This window comes from Hemicordylus capensis, chromosome 3 (assembly GCF_027244095.1).
Source record: "Hemicordylus capensis ecotype Gifberg chromosome 3, rHemCap1.1.pri, whole genome shotgun sequence".
In the NCBI taxonomy this organism is placed as follows: Eukaryota; Metazoa; Chordata; class Lepidosauria; order Squamata; family Cordylidae; genus Hemicordylus; species Hemicordylus capensis.
This window is the reverse complement of record NC_069659.1, coordinates 95,084,340-95,103,567: the sequence shown is the minus strand read 5'-3', so window position 1 is coordinate 95,103,567 and position 19,228 is coordinate 95,084,340. Positions and strand designations below refer to the sequence as shown.

At 43.1% G+C, this 19,228-nt stretch overlaps 1 protein-coding gene across 2 annotated transcripts in view; it reads left to right on the top strand.

The window, feature by feature from the left end:
• Positions 1-8,352: 8,352 nt before the first annotated feature.
• Positions 8,353-19,228, top strand: part of C2CD2 (C2 calcium dependent domain containing 2) — a 46,702-nt gene continuing 35,826 nt past the window's right edge. The window contains exons 1-2 of one of the 2 annotated variants that reach the window (XM_053305578.1): positions 8,353-9,447; positions 14,093-14,191. In XM_053305578.1, the coding sequence (XP_053161553.1) occupies positions 9,157-9,447; positions 14,093-14,191 (390 nt within the window). In that variant the 5' untranslated portion in view covers positions 8,353-9,156. The remainder of the gene's footprint in view (positions 9,448-14,092; positions 14,192-19,228) is intronic. The other variant, XM_053305577.1, reaches the window with a different exon arrangement.

Genomic DNA, 19,228 nt, shown 5'->3' with positions numbered 1-19,228 from the left:
TGCCATGGCCACTTGCTGCCCTCAGGCCTGTCCCTAGCCCTTCCTTCTTTCTCTCTTTCTCTCCCTTCTTTTTCTCTCTTTCTCCTCCAATTGCTCTTCCCCTCTGTCTTTCTTCCCTTCCCTTCTTTTTTTCTCTTCCTTTCTCTCTTTCTCTCTCCCCCTTCCTGAGATAACAGATCTTGTTTCTGTATCTAATTCAAATAATGGCAGCCTCCTTCTCCTGAAGGGGCTCTTTCCTCCCTCATGACCTCTCTCTTCACAGACCACCGCCCACTCTCCTCTACAATCAAGAACATCTTCTGACCAGTAACAGTTGCATTCCAACTGACCTTAACCATCACAGGCTCCTCCTCCCTATCTGCATATGGAATCCCCACCGTCCAATCAGGTGCTTCTGAGCTGCCACGCATGGGATTAGCCACATGTACACCTTAGAGAATTCGATAGATCGATAGATATGTGAGAGTATGTATGGCAGAATTCTGGTCCCTGGCTGTTGATAACACTTGTATAAAGCTTTTGAGTGCTTTGTATGACAATGACCTACCTCCAGCACTTTATATACAACAGCCTACATCCAGACTAGGATGGATGCTGCTTCGCTTGTATAAGGATGTGGCACAGTGACATCGTGCAAAGAAAGGTATGCCTGTTTCAAACTAGTTCTAACATAGGCAGTTGACACTGACACATTACACAGCCTAGCATGTGTCCCAGGGGTCTTCCACTAGAAGTTGTGCACCACTGCAGAACACCGCAAGTTTGTCCAACTCCACAAACTTCTTTAGTGTATGAAACTTCTTGCAATATACTAACTTAGTACTATGATGGATGTTAGCCATAATCTTTTCAGTCTTTACATCCACTATAAGGTAGGTCAGTGTTGTTATCCTTATATTGCAGATAGGAAGGGGCTGAGACAGAGAATGGCTTGTCTGAGGCCACCTAGTGAGGTCATATTAAGAGGTGAGGTTTTTATCAGGGACCTCCTGCTTTGTAACTCAAATCTCTTGTAAACTAGCTCTTTAGAACCCAGTTAATGTGCAACAAACATTTACACACACAAAATACACAACCTAATGAAATCATGAATGAAGCAAGCAACAGGAGTGGCTTGATCATTGGATTAGGCTGAAAGCAACTAACAAATAAATCTTTATTAGGCTGACCTCTACTGGTGGGAATGTGCAGAAGATTGAGCTTAAAGACACCCCCTAAATGGAACAGGAGTTTCTGTTGTTGAATCAATGAGCTTTTGACATTCTTGACAAATCTTTGTGGCGCCACAGCTAGAATATTGTCTTCTCATCTTAATTGGACAACTAGAAACACATGTGATTAATTGGTCTTCTAAACAAATGTGAGTTTTCCCCAAGATTTTTTTTAACTAAGAGTGAACAATTGACCAAATTAAAACAATGAAGTCTTGTGGCAACTGGAAGACTAACACATTTATTGTGTTAGCATAAGCTATATCCATATATACATATCCTATCAATGGAGGATAACACTTCATGCATCTGACAATAGTTCATGAAAATTTACACTACAATAATACTAAGAATCAATGCATTAGTCTTCAGGGTGCCACAAAACTCATATGTTTTTGCTCCAATGAAATTGGTACGGCTACCCCACACCCTCCCAGAAACAATTACCAAATTAAAGTTATCCTTGTTCTTAGTTACCAACTATATGCCACACACCAACTTGTGAAAATATGTTACCATGAGAATTTCTTAATTCCTTCAAATGTTGACATTAGTAGTGACTCCACACCAGGGGCGTAGCTATAATGGAGCAAAAGGGTTCAAAGAACACGGGCCCCCAGCTCCTGAGGGCCCTCCAGCTCCACCCCTCCCTATTTTCTTCATTATCTCCCTCACTCGGGGGGGGGCGCCAGAGAGAGGGATGAACACGGGCCCCCCCTTTCCCCTAGCTACGCCCCTGCTCCACACTTAACTTACAGCACTTCCATGTTTCCTCAGAAGTCCTCAAAGAGGAAGGACATTTTCCCCTTTGTGCTTCCCTTCTAGAATATGCAAAGTTGCGCATCTCCCTAGCCTGCAATCAGAAGCACAACATCCCCTTTCCATATTTCCCAAGAAGCACCAAAAAAAAAAAAAAATGTCATTCAGATTACCTATTACAGAGCTTCTGGTAGTGTAGGAAATGGCTCTGAGGCGCCAAAGCAAAGTAATAACACTTGAATATTTTACATCCCTGTGTTTTCTGTACCTTAATGTTTACCATGTCATGACTTTTACTTTAAAGAAATATAACTAATGAATCCAGACTGGCTTTTTTATGCGAAGAGATGGTGCCATCTGCACTGTATCCTGTGACTTCTCACCACTTAATGTTTTCTTACTTAATGTTTCCTGCTTTCTTATTTGTTCACACAAAAACTGGACCTGAAGATGTGCAAAGTTCTCCAAAATTAATCTGTACAAAATTCTTGATTATACAAACTGTTTCTTGGCCAGTACCCCATGCTTTCACCATTAAAAGAGCTGCACCTGTGTGGCTATGCATCAATTTCACCCATGCACCTATTTACTACATTTCTCCTAGACGCTAAACCTAATTACTTCATAGTCACCTTTAATTTCACAATCCCTTCTCATTTTCCAGAACACTACATCACATTTATTGGCAGTGCAGGTACAAATTACATGAATTCCACATTATTTAAGAAAATGCTTTAAAACCAAGCTTACAATTTCAGGAGGAAATGTATATGTATCTGAATTGCACAGAAACTAGTATATCAGGACAACAAGGTACAAAAGTTAAATGAAATTAAATGCCACAAGAACATTGGCAGGAACATAGATTTTGTGAGATAATCTTTGTTCACCATTCTCACAGAGATGGTTGGAGACTTTCAGGGAGGGAGGGGAACTGTTCCTGAAATAGAGTGCAGCACTGGAATCTATTTGGTAGATGTTAGCCCATGTTTATTTTATACAATCAACATTTGAGAAGTAATGATTGCCATTTGAAAGGCATTTATTTATAAGAAATCCCACTGACCTTAAAGGTAATTCTCAGAGTATGTAGTTTTTGGACTGCAGTTGCTGTATTAGAAAAGTCTAAATATTTCCGCAGGAGAAATACCTAGCTCTTCTTTTTTGCCTGTATATAAGGGCTGTAATTTCATGCACACTTACGAAGAGTAAGTCCCACTGAACACAGTTGGAGCTGCTTCTGAATAAACATAAATAGGATTAAGGTGCAAGTCTATTGAAGGTGCTATATGTGCTCTTTGCATGCATTACTTTCTCTCAAATGTCTCTTTCTACCAGTCAGTTATTGGTGAAGGGGAAGATAGCTTTGCACTATTTTTAAAAAGCCACAAATGTCTTTATGTACATAAATGTGTACATAATACATAATACTTTATGTCTATAACATTGTAAACCGCCCAGAGACATAAGTTTTGGGTGGTATAAAAATATGTTAAATAAATAAAATAAAATAAAATAAATCTTAATCCTTCACATTCCTGAACAAAATGTTTTTTAAACCTTTTAAACAATTTCAAAAGTGCTCCAGAGATAGGGGGAAATAATTTACTTAAGTGATGCCAATGGCACTAATTGACACATACCCACAACAGTTAAACCCATATCTGTTCTGAGTTGAAACTGTACCTGTTTACCTTTCTGAGAGGAGGAATAGGGTTTTCCCAATTTAGGTGTACTAAAATCTGCAAATCCAGTTTGGGCAAACCCCCCAGTAGGACAGAATAAATGTACTTTTGTGCTGCAGACAACGACAATGTCATTTTTTAAAATTTAGTTAATTTTATTACTTTTATTGTGTCTGTGTCTATCTTATTGTTGTGAGATGCCCCGAGCAGTAGTGCACTGGAGGGGCAGGGTATAAACATTTTAAATAAATAAATAAATAAATAAATAAATAAATAAAACGACAGTCACTTTCAAATCACCCCTGCTGTTCAGAAAATTGTATGTCTCTCCTCTACCTGTCTGATGACATTTTATATACAATTGAATGCCACAGGAAAAAAGGTATTAATTTACAATATGGATTTCCAATAACAATCATATAAGGCTTCAAAAAAAAACCAACCAAAACTGATTTTTACTAGCTTAAAGTGGAATTTTGAGAGCTTTCTGGCAGTAACTAGGAACCCTTTCAAGTATTTAAGAGGTGCAAGAGACATTGTGGGAAAACATCTGACTTTATTTTTGACTTAATGAGCCCCTGGTGGCGCAGTGGTAAAACTGCCACCCTGTAACCAGAAGGTTACAAGTTCGATCCTGACCAGGGGCTCAAGGTTGACTCAGCCTTCCATCCTTCCGAGGTCGGTAAAATGAGTACCCAGAACGTTGGGGGCAATATGCTAAATCATTGTAAACCGCTTAGAGAGCTCCGGCTATAGAGCGGTATATAAATGTAAGTGCTAAGTGTAAGATCCTTCTTTGAAACAACCTCAGCAGAATATTTGCCAACAAAGTGGGTGCTAATCTAATGAAACAAGATACAGTATTAACTAATGATTCTTGGTCCCTTTTTTGCACAGTAGACATGTCCAGCGGCCTCTAGCATGTGCCAATGACATATTCAGCACGTGGAGGGACTCAAAGGCCTCCACACTTGCTGTAGTCTACTTCATACAGACCCTTGGACTGATCTAGAAGGGTTCTTCCAAAGTTCTTAGGAGAATCAAGACCAACTCCAAATTGTATAGTACAGGGGTGGGCATCAGGTAGCTCAGTAGCTTATTTGAAGTAGCTCACCAGGAGGCTTTACACACAGGGCTTCTGCCCCAAATCTCCTTCAGAAGAGAGTGTGTGCGTGCACACACCAGCCAAACTTACCTCGAAGTCCCTTCAAGATTTTTGGACGCACTTCACACACACACGAACCGGCTATGTGATGCGAATTCTAGCTTATCTCAACGTAGGTCTAGTCTTTTTAAAATGCTGGTTCTAAGCTACTTTTTCTGAAAACGCCGGAGCAAATGGGAGAGGCACTGATGTAGTATGATAAGAAGGATATGCTCTTTACAAATGCAGATCTATAAGAACATAAGAACAACCCTGCTGGATCAGGCCCAAGGCCCATCTAGTCCAGCATCTTGTGGCCCACCAGATGATGCAGGAAGCCTACAGCAGGAGTTGAGGGCATGCCCTCTCTCCTGCCGTTACTCCCCTGCAACTGGTACTCAGAGGCATCCTGCCTGAGGCTGGAGGTGGCCCACAGCCCTCCAACTAGTAGCCATTGATCTACCCCCCTCTCCTCCCATTGGCTAGAAAGAAAATACTGACGCCTGCTATGTGGACTTGTTTCAAAAGAAAATGAGAGCAGGGGGAGGGGTGCTTCCCTCAATGCCGTGAGTGTTCTTCGAAGTTGCTTCGCTCAACGTTTACCCCGAAGCCTGAAGCCAAGTGCAAATAACTCCCAAGCTTTTGGATTCGCTTTTTCTTCCCTTCCAGCCAGTAATGCAAATCTGATGGGCTGGGTGAGTGTGGGGTAAGGGTACACTGTTTTTTATCTCCCTGCAAATAATTAGGGTTGCTTTTACTCTATTAATTTATCTCATTTCATCTTCTACAAAGCAACTTCTCTTGCTCTCCTCCTGTCCTGCAGCAAAATTGTCAAGACATTTGGGGGGGCGTGGGGTTGTGGTATGTTAAAACCTCTAATTCTTTTGGTGTACATTTTTGTACAAACTGTTATTTTGTGCTTGTAGCTTCCAAGGTTCTGGCAAAAGAAAAGAAAAAGTGGGGGGGAATAGCTCCCAGAAGCTCTTGGTTATATACTCTCTTCGGCACCTTTTTCAGGAAGCTCATTTCTAAGGTAGAGCAACCAGACTACTCACAGTATTCAAAATGCAGCCATATCATATATTAAGGCATTCCAGGATGGTATTTGATTTTTCCATTGCCACTGCAGACTAACCCAATGATTTATATGAACTATCCATCAAGATCTTCTTCCTGGTTACTCACTGCCTGTTCAGATCCCATTAGATCCTTCCCCTCTCACTACAGTGTCTCTGAAGCATTAGGGCCTTTGAGCTCACTGCAAACTGCATATTCTAAATCAGGTGTTCCACCAGGAGTGACCGTATGGAACCAGCAAAGAGAGGTCAATCTGTGACAAGAATACTACAGCAGACTTTACACCAGCCTGTGTATGAGGCAACAGTACTTTCAAAGGGTTGAATATTCAGCAGGATACATCCATGTGAACGGAAATCAACTCTATGATGTAATCAGAGCCTTGTGGTACAAAAATCCTGAATTCAGGACATTACATAAGAACAGCCCTGCTGGATCAGGCCCAAGGCCCATCTAGTCCAGCATCTTGTGGCCCACCAGATGACGCAGGAAGCCTACAGCAGGAGTTGAGGGCATGCCCTCTCTCCTGCTGTTACTCCCCTGCAACTGGTACTCAGAGGCATCCTGCCTCTGAGGCTGGAGGTGGCCCTCCGACTAGTAGCCATTGATAGACCTCTCCTCCATGAAATTATCCAAGCCCCTCTTAAAGCCATTCAGGTTGTTGGCTGCCACCACATCTTGTGGCAGAGAATTCCACAAGTTGATTATATGTTGTGTGAAGAAGTACTTTCCCTTTGTAGGTCCTAAATTTCTTGGCAATCAATTTCATAGGATGACCCCTGGTTTTAGTGTTATGTGAGAGGGAGAATTTCTCTCTATCCACTTTCTCCACACCATGCATATCTATCATATCATATGACCTCTATACATATCATATGACCTCTATCATGTCTTACCGCAATCGTCTTTTTTCTAAACTGAATAGCCCCAGGTGTTGTAGCCTTGCCTCATAAGAAAGTTGCTCTAGGCCCCTGATCATCTTGGCTGCCCTCTTCTGCACCTTTTCCAGTTCTACAATGTCTCTTTTTAGATCTGGTGACCAGAATTGTACGCAGTACTCCAGGTGTGGCCGCACCACAGTTTTGTATAAGGGTATTATAATATCAGCAGTTTTATTTTCAATCCCCTTCCTAATGATCCCTAGCAAGGAATTGGCCTTTTTCACAGCTGCCACACATTGAGTTGACACTTTCAATGAGCTGTCCACCAAGACCCCAAGACCCCTCTCTTGGTCAGTCATTGACAGCTCAGATCCCATCAGTGTATTTGTGAAATTGGGGGGTTTTGTCCCAATGTGCATCACTTTACACTTGCCAACACTGAACCGCATTTGTCATTTTGTCGCCCACTCACCCAGGACATGGACCCCCATTTTTATTTGCAGGCCCCAAAGCTCAATCCATAATCCAAGCACCCTTAGGCATAGGTCCTCACTCATACTAGAGTTTGAAATGTTAAACATCTCTCCCATCACAGCATACCCTGCAGAATGTATTACAAAAAACGGTTTCAATGCCTTAAGGTCTCAGTGGTGCAACAACCCATCTCCATGGCATGGACCTTGGTTCTTTTTACACGGAAATCCATCTGTCACACCTGTCCCCTCACACATTACGGTTTAGCAGATGCACCTATTTCTTTAGGTATACCCCATAACACTGTTACACACATCTTTCCCCCTGTATGTACAAGTTGCAGGGAGCCACAACAGACAGGTGTAGTCTGTGCAGCGTCAATTCTGTGAGTATTTTCCTCTTAGAGCATCTGTGACCTGAAAAACTAATATCATTTCTGTTGTTGATTCTGTGGTGCATTGCTATGCAACTTCTGATCACACATTTTAATTGACAGTTTAAAGAGAGGACCCAAATTTCACACCAACAATGCGTGGATGTCTGGGTTAAGGCAGAAACACACTTGAAGCCATTTAACAAAATCTCTCTCTTTAATTATTATAGATATTCAAGGGCTTGGCTCAGAATTCTATCTGAAAAATTATGACTTGATTAACAAGCCAGAGGTTGCTGGTTCGAATCCCCGCTGGTATGTTTCCCAAACAATGGGAAACACCTATATCGGGCAGCAGCTATATAGAAAGGTGCTGAAAGGCATCATCTCATACTGCAAGAGTATGCAAGAGAGGAGGCAATGGCAAACCCCTCCTGTATTCTACCAAAAACAACCACAGGGCTCTGTGGTCGCCAGGAGCCGACACCGACTCGACGGCACGCTTTACCTTTACTTGAATCCAGTCCGCTTTCACTTTAACGATATAAAGAAGGTGTGAGAGCAAGGAGCTGATCTATTGGGAGAAGATTGCGTCTGTACGCGTGGCAGAAAGTCCAAGTGGAATCAGTAGGACTCGCGCCTGGGTAAACGTGCTTAGGTTGGCCGGCTCTCTGCTCTATTCTCCCGACTGCTGGACACTGACAGGCACCGGCGCTGTACAGGCAGATTGGCTAGGAAAAGGTAGAGGCGACCGGAGCTCGCTGTGCCTTTAAGGCCTGTGAGGTGCAGGCTGGGAAGGGCTGCGAAAGAATGAGCGGCTGCCGTCGCGTCCAGGTTGAAGGGGAGGGTTCCCCCTCTTTCCCGCAGGCTGGAAGGGGAGGGTGCAGTGCCCCGGAGGAACAACCAGTCGGGGGATTCTTGGCTGCAGCAGGAGGGCGTCCCCACAGCGCGGTCCCTGGAAAGGGCACAGGCAGCTCTGCCCTCCCCCAGGAAACTTGGAGGATCCTCGCGTGACGTCCCACCATGCCTCGCCGCTAGCCACGGCTGCCTGAGCCGCCGGCGGCATAAGACCTGCGCGGGGTGGTGGGCGCGGTAGCAGCAGGATGCTGCTGCGGGCAGCCGGGACTCCCGCGCTGGCTCCCCTAGCAGAAGGAGCGCCTCCTCGGGGTTCCCCTTTCGAGCTGAGCAGCCTGTTTTGCTTGCCACTCTTCTTCAGGCGCGCGCGCTTCGCTCTGCGGGCGGCGTGAGCTCGGCGCGGGGCAGGTCCTGTGACGTGGGTGGCTTCTGCTGCTGCTGCTTTGCCGCCGCCGCGCCTCCTGCTGGCTCCTTCGCCCGGTGCTCACTTGCGAGAGGGAGAGAAGCAAGTGTGGTGCCCTTCGCGAGCCCTTTCGTCGCCGGCGCTTCTCCGCCACTACCACTGTGTTTACTTTACAGTCCGCTCCGGAGGGTGATCTCGGCTGGCAGCCAGGTGCAAATGCCTTGAGCCTCCTGCCATGTAAAGGGTTTCTCCGAAACTCGAGCGAGAGAGGGACGGGGCTAATAATGGTCAGTCATGTCTTGGCTGGCTTACTGGCTGGGTGAGGTCCAGCGGCTCTCGCTGCTCTCCTTGTTTGCGGCTGCTTTGGCCATTGTCGCCGTCTACCTGGTGCAGTATGGCCTGAGCGCTCTGCGACAAGGCGGGAGGAAGCCGCCTCCTTCGCCGCCGCTGCCGCCGCCGCCTGCGGAACTTCTGCAAGGGAATGAGGACTCCCTCTTTGCCTGGCTGCTGGCTCGGAGCAGCTGGAGGAGCCAGTGGCAGAAAGCCTGGATCACAGCGCTGAACAGAGAAGCCCGATTAAGGGAGGTAAGTGTCTTGGACATGCTGGGACTGAAAGGGGAACATCTGGGGCCCCATTTTAGTCCCAGCCTTCGTTATGGGGCATCTTCTGTGTCTCTATGTGCTGCTCACACGATCCACAGGCAGCCGGATTCACCGCCACCACTCAGGTATGTCCAAGTACTTAGGAGCCGAGAACTTCCCTTCCTGAACATGACTCCTTTATCTGGAAACATGTCCCATTCATCTTAGATGGAACTTAAAAAAAAAAAAAAACTCCTAGAGTTGCAAGCTGAGCTGGCAATGGCATCCCTCAGGGACTTGTGCTGGTGAGTGCCTGAGAGAGGCACTCAGCCTTTGCCATATTACCTGCAAGTGAGTTACACTTGCTTAACTCCGTGGAATGTAAACCAAGTAGAGGGGGTGTGTGTGAGAGAGAGACAACTATATGGTTCTGTGTCTGAAACCAAGGTGCTGAATTACAGTGCTGTGGATTGTACTCATGTGACAGCAGGTGCTTTGCTTGAAATGTTCTGGTTTTGACCAGAGCCTTGTAGTATTCTCCCCCTGCCCCCATAGGAAGATAACATTTAAAAGTCTACTTTACTTGGGGGAGATGTTCATACCTCGCTCATCTCAACAACCCTCTCAGTGTTCTTTAAACTGGATTCTGATTGCACAACTATGAATGCAGTATGTGGTTATGAATTCGCTTGAAGTCAACAGAGCTTTCATTTCAGAGGATGATCAGGATGTAAATCTTGTCTCCTTACCTGAAATCTAAAATCCATAAGAAGTTAGTGACCTTCTCTTTTTCCTCCACCAAAAATGCTTTTTGCAAGGATCTAAATACATATAAACTATCTGAGCTGTCATCATAAATAGAAATATGATGAATTATTTTGTGCCTTTTAAATGTTTTTTTACATTATCTTATTCACCAAGGCATGTGCTGGTCAGTGCCTGAGAGAGGTCATTCATCTTTTTTCCCCCCCTTAAGTTGCTCTGCACTGTAACTTAGCTTTGTTATTAGATTGTATGTCCCATTAATAACAAAACCTTAAAAAAAAGAAAAAGCAAACAACTGTAAGTGGGGAGGGGGTCAAAGGCTAGGAAGCAAACATACTGTAGGAAAACTGATAGGAAAGTAACAATGCCTTGCATGCGTACATCCTTTCCAAGAGAGAAACTGCATCCTTTTCTTTTGATGAGTTCACCGCCTGGCAGTGCAGTGTTTTTACTCACTCGCTGAGCCTTCCAAACTCAAAACAATGCCGTCATAGGGAAGCTAATGAAATTCTGCTTTGCTTCTGCTGCACAACAAAACAACCTTAGAAAGAATGTTCCTAAGAATATGCCACATGTAACATGTAGGATGTTGTTAAACGTGACTTCATAATGTAACATATTCCAGGGATTATGTTTCCACCCTGGTTTCCACCGGGAGTACTTATGTCTTTGGCAATAACAGTAGCTACTGATTTTTGTATGTGTGAGGAGGTGTGTTGACTCTAGCAAATGCAAATGGGCAACTCTTTGTGTGTACCATTTGTGTACCATTAAAAAATCTCATACTTTTAAGCATGACTTTTTGGCCTTCCCAACGTTTCCAGTCTGAAATGTAACAATTGTGACCATTCTTTTTAAGGACTTAGATAGTAAAGGACTTGTTAATGATCATAACCCAGTAGACTTTTAAATCTAGTTAGCTTCTTGTGTGCCCGCAACAGAGTTGCTTCTGACTTTTCTTTCCCCCTCCCAAATAGCCCCTCCTCCCTGCCAGTAGTACATTACAAGCAGGGGCGTAACTATAATAGGGCAAGGGGCGACAGTGGTCTGGGGGCCCGCCGCCTTGGGGGGCCCGCCAGAGGCAAGTCACATGACTGACTCCCCCAGCCGCGCACCCGCCCAGGCTTCCTTCAGTTGTATTCATCCTCCGAAATTGATGTGCTTCATGAGCTGAGCTTCAGTGAGGGGGTGCATTTTAAAATCTTGTCTCTGGGCCCAATCAAGCCTTGCTACGCCCCTGATTACAAGCTATTCTTTCAGACTTTTTCTGGTATATAGTATAAGGTGGTGACTGCTTTTGTAGTGAGGGACAAAGGTCAGTTACATAAACAGGTCTAGCAGCTTGCTTCTCTTTATTATGGCTACTGGATGCAGTTCTTCATTAGGCATACTTGGATTTCAAGAGATGTGTGTTCTAGTAATTTCCTTAAGACACAGTGTTGTAGATCTTACTCTTTCTTTAAAACATTTGTTACCTAGGACCTGCCCTTCAGGTCTCCAACTCCCCAGGGCAGATTATAATTTAAAAACATATGTATAAAACAGTAAACACACAAAACCAGCATGCATACTACTCTTATGAGTGACTAAAACAATTAGCCCGAGCTTCTTCTTTTTTAAAGGCCTGGATGATAGATTTGGCTCCAGGCCAAGTCTTCCCAGGGAGAGCATTCCACAAGCAGTGTGTCACAACAGAGAATGCCTACCTGCCTCACCTCAGAAGGTGAGAAGACCTGTAGAAGAGCCTCTGATAAGGGATCACTGTTAATTGGTGGTTTGGGTGGAAGCCTTTTATATACCCAGGGTACTTTCCAGCCTAGACCCTACAACGGGGTCAGGACCTATCTCAGAAGTGTGCTTCCACACTTCCTGCGTTGTGACACCGCAGTCCCTACGTGGACAGCAGGGTGCCGTTCATATTTCCAATGCCTTGTTGCGAATTTAATCGCCGCGATATAGAGCAAGGACATCACATATCCGGCGTGAAAAAGTTGCTCTTTGGGGGGCGGGGTTGTCCGTTTCTGCAAGAATGCTCTCCCTGCTGTTTATGTTTCAAATGTGACTTGTCCAAATGGGAGGCATTTTGCTGCTGATGAGCAGCTTGTCTGGAAAGCGCCCAGGTCCCAAGCCATATAAGGCTTTTGAAGCCAGTGCTTTGAATTGTGCTCTAAAGTGGACAGGTAGCCAGCAAAGTTCTTGTTTACAAACTGGTGAGATTTCCATATTATCAACCGCAGTCTCGCAATTGCGTGTTGAATCAGTTCTTATCGGTATGTGGTGCAATGCTGTGTATGTTGCCTATTTTGTGGAAATAAGTTTCACTGATGGGTGGAACTTATTTCCAAATAGTGTATTGGGACTGAAGTACTGGAAATTCTCCACACATTTTAATGGGATAAAACATATTTACATTAATGCTTGAAAAGCTAGCTGGTATAATGCAGTGGCTAAGAGAGTGAGCTGTGACCAAATAAATCCCTGGTTCAAATTTTATCCCATGAACATACTGGATAGCTTCAGACAAGTCACTGGGCTGGTTCAGATGTCGCACAGAGCCTTGTTTAGAGCCAGGCTTGGCACATCATCCCTGAGTCTTGGGAACATGTGCATGTCCCCATCCCTGCACCAGTGTTTATTTCATATCTAGGTTAAAATTAATGGGATTGGTCGTGTTCTCCAAACCCAGTCTAGACTAACCTAGATAGAAAGCAGACATTTGCATGGGGGTGGGAATGGGGAATGCACGTTTCCAGAACTCAGGGACACCATGTGGAGCCTAGCTCTAACTGAGGTTCCATGTGACATCTGAACCAGCCCATTATGGCCCTCTTCAGATATTATCAGCATGTTCACTGGTGTCGATCCAGGTCACAGCTCACAGAACCATCGATGGAAATGCTTATGGCACTTCCTCCTTCAGACAAACAGCTCCATAAGCATGTTCATTGGGCAGAAGGGAGGGAGTGGGATTTCCTCCCTGCTGTAAGTGTGAGTGCTGCTAGTTCAAAGGTCTGCTAGCACTAAGGTATTTATCTGAATCAAATACAGTACTAGTCCTTTTTCCAAGTTGTCTGATGGTGGAAATCAGGGGGTTGTCTTAAACTCAGAGCCCTCTTCCTTTTGAATAAATACAGGCATAACCTGTATTTTTAAAGGGGGTTATCTTAAATTTAGTGTTATCTTCAATTCGAGTAAATACAGTATGGTATATATTATATCTGCAGTATCTCTCTGCAGTACAGATGTCATATTTCTGGCCTACTTTGTAATACTGTTTGTCAGGATGACTGAGAAAATTGACATAAAACACTTCGGAGCATTCAAAGTACTATATAAAAGTTTTATCATTTCTTGTCTTGTAGTGCTGCTGATATCACAGAGGTGGAGGGATGTGTACTGTTTACCGGGTTAAAGTTCTTAAATTTGAACATTCCTTAACTTGGTGTACAGTACCCTTTGCTAGATGTTCTGTTTATATCAAAGCAGTATTCAGGGTTAAATACTGCTTGCCTAAATGGCTTGCTTAATTCTAGCTGTTAATCTATATATAACACATGTATAAGTCTTGCTTCTTATCTCTAATGCTAATGTAAGCAGTTTTGAATTTTTGAAGAATATGTTGTTCAGAGTAAACCAATTAATGTATTAAAAGGCAAGATATTTGCACACATGCTATTGATGTGCCTTATTTTAAGCACACTATTTTAATTCCCTTGGCTTGGATTTTTCCCAGAGTTTGCCAGATTCTGCTTCAGTACAAAAAGCAGCTTAACTTTCAGACATTTGAAGTGCTTTGGAATGTGAACTCCAATTATAATATATGTTGGCCTTTGATGTTAAGAGAGAAGTGTTTTGTCAAATAACGTTTAACTTTATTCCCCAGGATTCCCACTTGTTTACATTTGAAGAAGATGCAGCTCCTCAGCCTCTAGAGCTTGTAGTGCAACGAGTGGTTAGTGTGGTCACGTCTGCTGAAGAAAAGGTGAGCCTTTCCTTTCCCTGGCAGCTCTTTAGTCTGCAGGTTTCCCCCACTACACTTGCACGCACTAAGAAATTAATACCAGGTTAACTTCTGGGTCAGGGACAATTGCAAAAAACTATGCTTTATTTTTGCGTGTGGCAATTGCTTGCTTTCTGTACTGGCTGTTCTTTGCTCTCTTCTTTTCTTTATTAGCAAAGAAGTTCTTTTTTCCTCCATTAGCATAGAGAAAATATTTACCATGTGTATATTGATGCTATTCTGTCCTGCCCTATAGCTAGTACAATAAAGCTTTCTCTACATAGAGGAAAAGTGGGGGAAGTGCTTATAGTAAAAAAAAAAATGCTCCCATTCACTGTTCCCTCTGAGGCATGCACATGGGCACGCGCTCACACATTTTATGATGTCCACTCAGTTAATTTTAGATCCTGCTCAGGTTGAATCAGGAAGGCCCCACTCTGCATGCATGTGCGCATGCACTGCTTTGATACTGCTGCCCAGAACAAAACTCATTCCTCACACAGATGGAAAAAACTAGAGAGAACACTGCTCTAAGCTCTCTTGCTTACAAAGGCACAGCTGGTAAATCACTTGACTTTTTGTAAATTATATTATATCATAAGTACAGATTTAAATATTCTGTTTCAATGATGCAGTGGTCCTGGAAAAAAATTTTTTTTTTTTTTAAGGAATGCATATTTGTAAAGGCCATATTCTTTCCTAAGAAGCAAATGTGCAGTGGCTTAACATTTAGTGGTGGAATAACAGTAGTACTGTAGATATCAGGGTGGGGGTGGGGAGAAGCACTAGCATAGAATCTGAAATAATTAAATTATATTTAGAATTATGCCATCAAACTTGGTATTGGGTTGTCTGGCTGGTACCCACATAGTCGTCTTGCAATTTTTGTCACTTTCAGTGGAGGGTACCTATTGTCACCCATATGAAGAAAAATATCTGACTTGGTGTCTACTCACAAAGTGGGCACAAGTATGCCAAGAAGTTTGGAAGCAGATTGCCATACTGGTGTCTCCATGAGAAGTAGACAAGAGCACTAGTCCTTTTGACATAAAAAATCTTTGTTGGAGTGAATTAATGGAAGCATTCCTGAAAGCAAAGATAGTAATGGCAGAAGGGCATTAAAGAGTGAGGATTAAAGGTATTCATGTGTAAACACGAATAGGCCGAACTAAGCCAGCTGTCTTCATCTTTCAGACTGGTCTCTTTGGATAGGTTTGCATGCAGCCTTATCTCTATTTTCTCTCTCTCTCTCTTTGGTTTATGGCACACCCAGAGCAAAGTCCGCATGATATTGCTTACTGTAATTGTCAACAGTTGTACACTTGAGGGTGGGGCACTTTGGATTCTTTATTTCCATTATTAAATGAATGTTTTTATCTTGGAAATGGTAGGAGTTTCCCTGCTGTACCAATACACAGAATATTGATTGAATAAAAGCTATTGAGTAACACAAACACAAATCCTGTGTGTGTGTTACTGTGGCTTGGACTGGTTTATCATTGCAAGCAAAAGTAAATTAGAAATGCCTTAAGCACCACTAAAGCCTTCTCACTATGAAAAGGTCTCATAAAAGCCCTTAAAACCTGTCTGTTTGGCCTGGCCTTTCAGGGTTTTTAATCAGTTTTAATTGTTTTAATACCTGGTTTTCAGGGTTTTAATTGTTTTGATAGTTTAATTGTTTTTTAAGTTGTTTTAAATTGGTATTTATATTTGTATCTCTGTTTTAATTGTTTTTAATGTTTTCTGTTTTAATTGTAAACCACCCTGAGCCATTTCGGAAGGGCGGTATATAAATCAAATAAATAAATAAATAAATAATAAATAAGTAGTGACTAGTGCAACTCAGTCTGTACATACTGCCTTATTGGTTGGGATAGTTCTAATGACCAGTGAGTTATCTGGAAACAGTGCCATCTTACATTTGTTTTACTTGGAAGTATGCCCCACTGAGTTCAATGGGGTTACTCTCTAGTAAATGCTCTTAATGTTGTAGCCTTCATCACATTAGCCCTGGTAAATCTAAAGAGAGGTGGACTTGATGAGTACATCAAAGGGAGATGTGTGTGAACTGATCATTGACTATTGTGAAAGATAAATGCTTTACAGTTGAACAAATTGCATTGTTTCACGATACACCAACTAACAGTCCTGTGCACATTTACCTTGAACTAAGCCTCACTGAACACATTGGGACTTACTTCTGAGTAAATATGCATAGTGTGTGCTGCAAGTCATCCTATTAACATCTTCTGAAAAAATATCTCTTGTGGAGTTGGAGAACATAGGTCTATGCTTGGCAATAGTAAAGTAGCTTGTAGATGTTGATCAGTGGGTGGCATTTACAGTTCTCGAGAGCAAGTTTTACCTGAAATGTTAAATATCTGATCAGTAACCATTAGACTGTCATAGAGGGCCTATCTGTGCGTTGTTGGGTCTGACCTGAGCGTGCTGGATCTACAAGCATGCTATTTACCAGATCTATAAAGAGCTCTTGAAATCAACTGTCCAGTGGCGTTTGATACTGGAAGTGTTTAAAAGTAGTGGGATCATCTTGTAGCAAGACACTTCCTTCCTTGTTCTTCCAGATTAGCCTATTTAAATAGTGATCCATGTATAGTGCCCTAGCCATGAATTGTGGCCCCATCTTTTTTTACAGTCCTGAGCAATTAGCAAAGCTAGAATTAATGATTCACTGGTGAGTATTAATGTGAGTCTTGAAGGGGCCATATGCTGAAAGGAAATCAACACACTTATGTTAATGGAATGTGTGCTACATGGGTTCCAAATAGTGTTCCCTCTAACAGAGATTCCCAGATGTTTATTATTTATTTATTTAAAATATTTCCACCCCACCACTCCAGTATATTACTACTCAGGGCGGCTCACAACATTTATAAAACAGTTACAATATAAAATCAGACTAATAAAATTAACCAAATTAAACAAGTTAAAAATCCATGCTAAAAACCACAATCGTTATTAGCTTTTAAAATTCCAAATTAAATTCTCAAAGCTAAAAACTAAGAATTATAAAAACTAAATAACCTACCAGACATACACAACAGGTGAAACATTTAAAAGCCTCTTTAAAAAGATGTGTTTTTAGTTGTGTTTTAAAAACACTAAGAGGGAGCATGGTGAAGCTCTTCAGGGCGGGCATTCCAAAGCCGAGGGGCCACTACCGAAAAGGCCCTGTCTCTAGTCCCCGCCAACTGGATCTCTGTTAGTGGCAAGGCCACGAGCAGGGCCTGAGATGTCGAGCGGAGGGCCTTGGCAGGTTCATATGGGTGAATGTGGTCCGATAGGTACCTCAGCCCCAAGCCATGTAAGGCTTTAAAGGTCAACACCAGCACCTTGAATCTAGCCCGGAAGCAGACTGGTAGCCAGTGAAGCTGACACAGGCTGGGTGTAATACTCATGAAGCGACTTTCACCCACGAGCATCCTTGCGGCAGCATTCTAAACCAGCTGAAGCTTCCAAACGGTCTGTTGTTGAGTACAACTCTCATAATCTCCAAGCAAAAGCCATTGCCGCTGGGGATTCTGGGAGCTGTAGTCAACAACATCTGGGAATCCCTGTTAAAAGCACTTGTCTCTGTGACGTGCGCACGCGCAAAGGACTCCTGGGAGGTTTTGCAAGCAACGTCGGGGAAGGGGCGGCAGGGAGGTGTCCTGCCGCCCCAATTACTCTACGGATTATGGGCGCCAGAGCGGGAAAGCGGCGGGAGGGGTAAGTAAACCCTCCTGCTGCTCTTAAAGGGACCCCCCCATCCGAACCGGACCACCCAGGTCCGGACTGGTCTGGAGACTATTTTAATGGCCTCCGGACCGGTCCGGGCCCATCCCTATCTCTTTATGAGGCGCCGCCGCCAGTGTTTGTGTTGACTGTAACCATTTCAGGAAACCCAAGGAAGAGGAGGAGGCTGGACACTCTGTCTCATCTTTTTTTAAAGCAATGAATTATGTTTTAATGTACACTGTTGGTGTGTTTTGTATTAAAAACTGGTTGGGATGCTGATTATGGGATCTGGCCAGCTGCAGTATATAAATGCCTTTCATAAGTAGATGTGATAAATATTTAAGAAATGCTGTTTCTAGTCTCTTAAAGTTCACAAAGTCTTCTGGAATGCAAACAACCTGGCTGATCAGAGGTGCCACCTGCTTGCTAGATAACAGCTATATATATCATGCAACAAGCTCTTTCTACTTGTTTCTGGGGTACTGGAGTGCTGCTCTTAGACTGGTGGCGATCCAGACTCATGTATAACTGGAGAAAGGTGCTTACACAGCAAATAGCTTAAACTTATTTATGCAAGTGAACTAACCACACACTGCTGAGGAAGGCTGCCAATCTTACCTGAAGGGAAATTCCTCCTGACCCCCAAATAAGGTGATCAATCTGACTTTGTGAGAGGGGAATCCTTCACAACAGCATCCCAAGGGAAATATAATTGGCTGTAACTCTATGCCAGCCAATCTTCTTATCCCATGGCAGTTTCCAGTGGTTATAGTTGGGGCTATATCACTTCAAAATAAAATGGGATAAAGCTATGTCTTTTGCCCGCTGAATGTCCCCCCAACTAACTATTCCATTATGTATGCCTACTGTTGTAGGTGCATGCTGAATCTAAACTAAAATGAAAGTAGGTGCGACTCTCTGCAACTTCATATATATATTCAGTGGTTGTAGAAGTTAATTAACTATTGTTGCCATACTCTGAAATAAGTGTTACTGTTAATTCAGCTTTAGCAGGCTCGTCATATGAAAGTTCAAATGGTCTAATAGTGTACTGTAATCACAAAATAAATCTAGTTTTGCTCTCTTATGTGTATCGAGATATATAAACTTGTGTGTCTATATTCAGGGTCGAATATATTCAGGGTCGAAACCCTTATAAAGTTTATTACTCAGGAGTGTGTGTTTATCGTCATGATGCTCATTGTAGCCAGACTTTTGTTAGTAGCCAAACTGGCAAGACTGGATTGGTAAGTTGCTCAAAAACAGTCTGTTTACATGCAA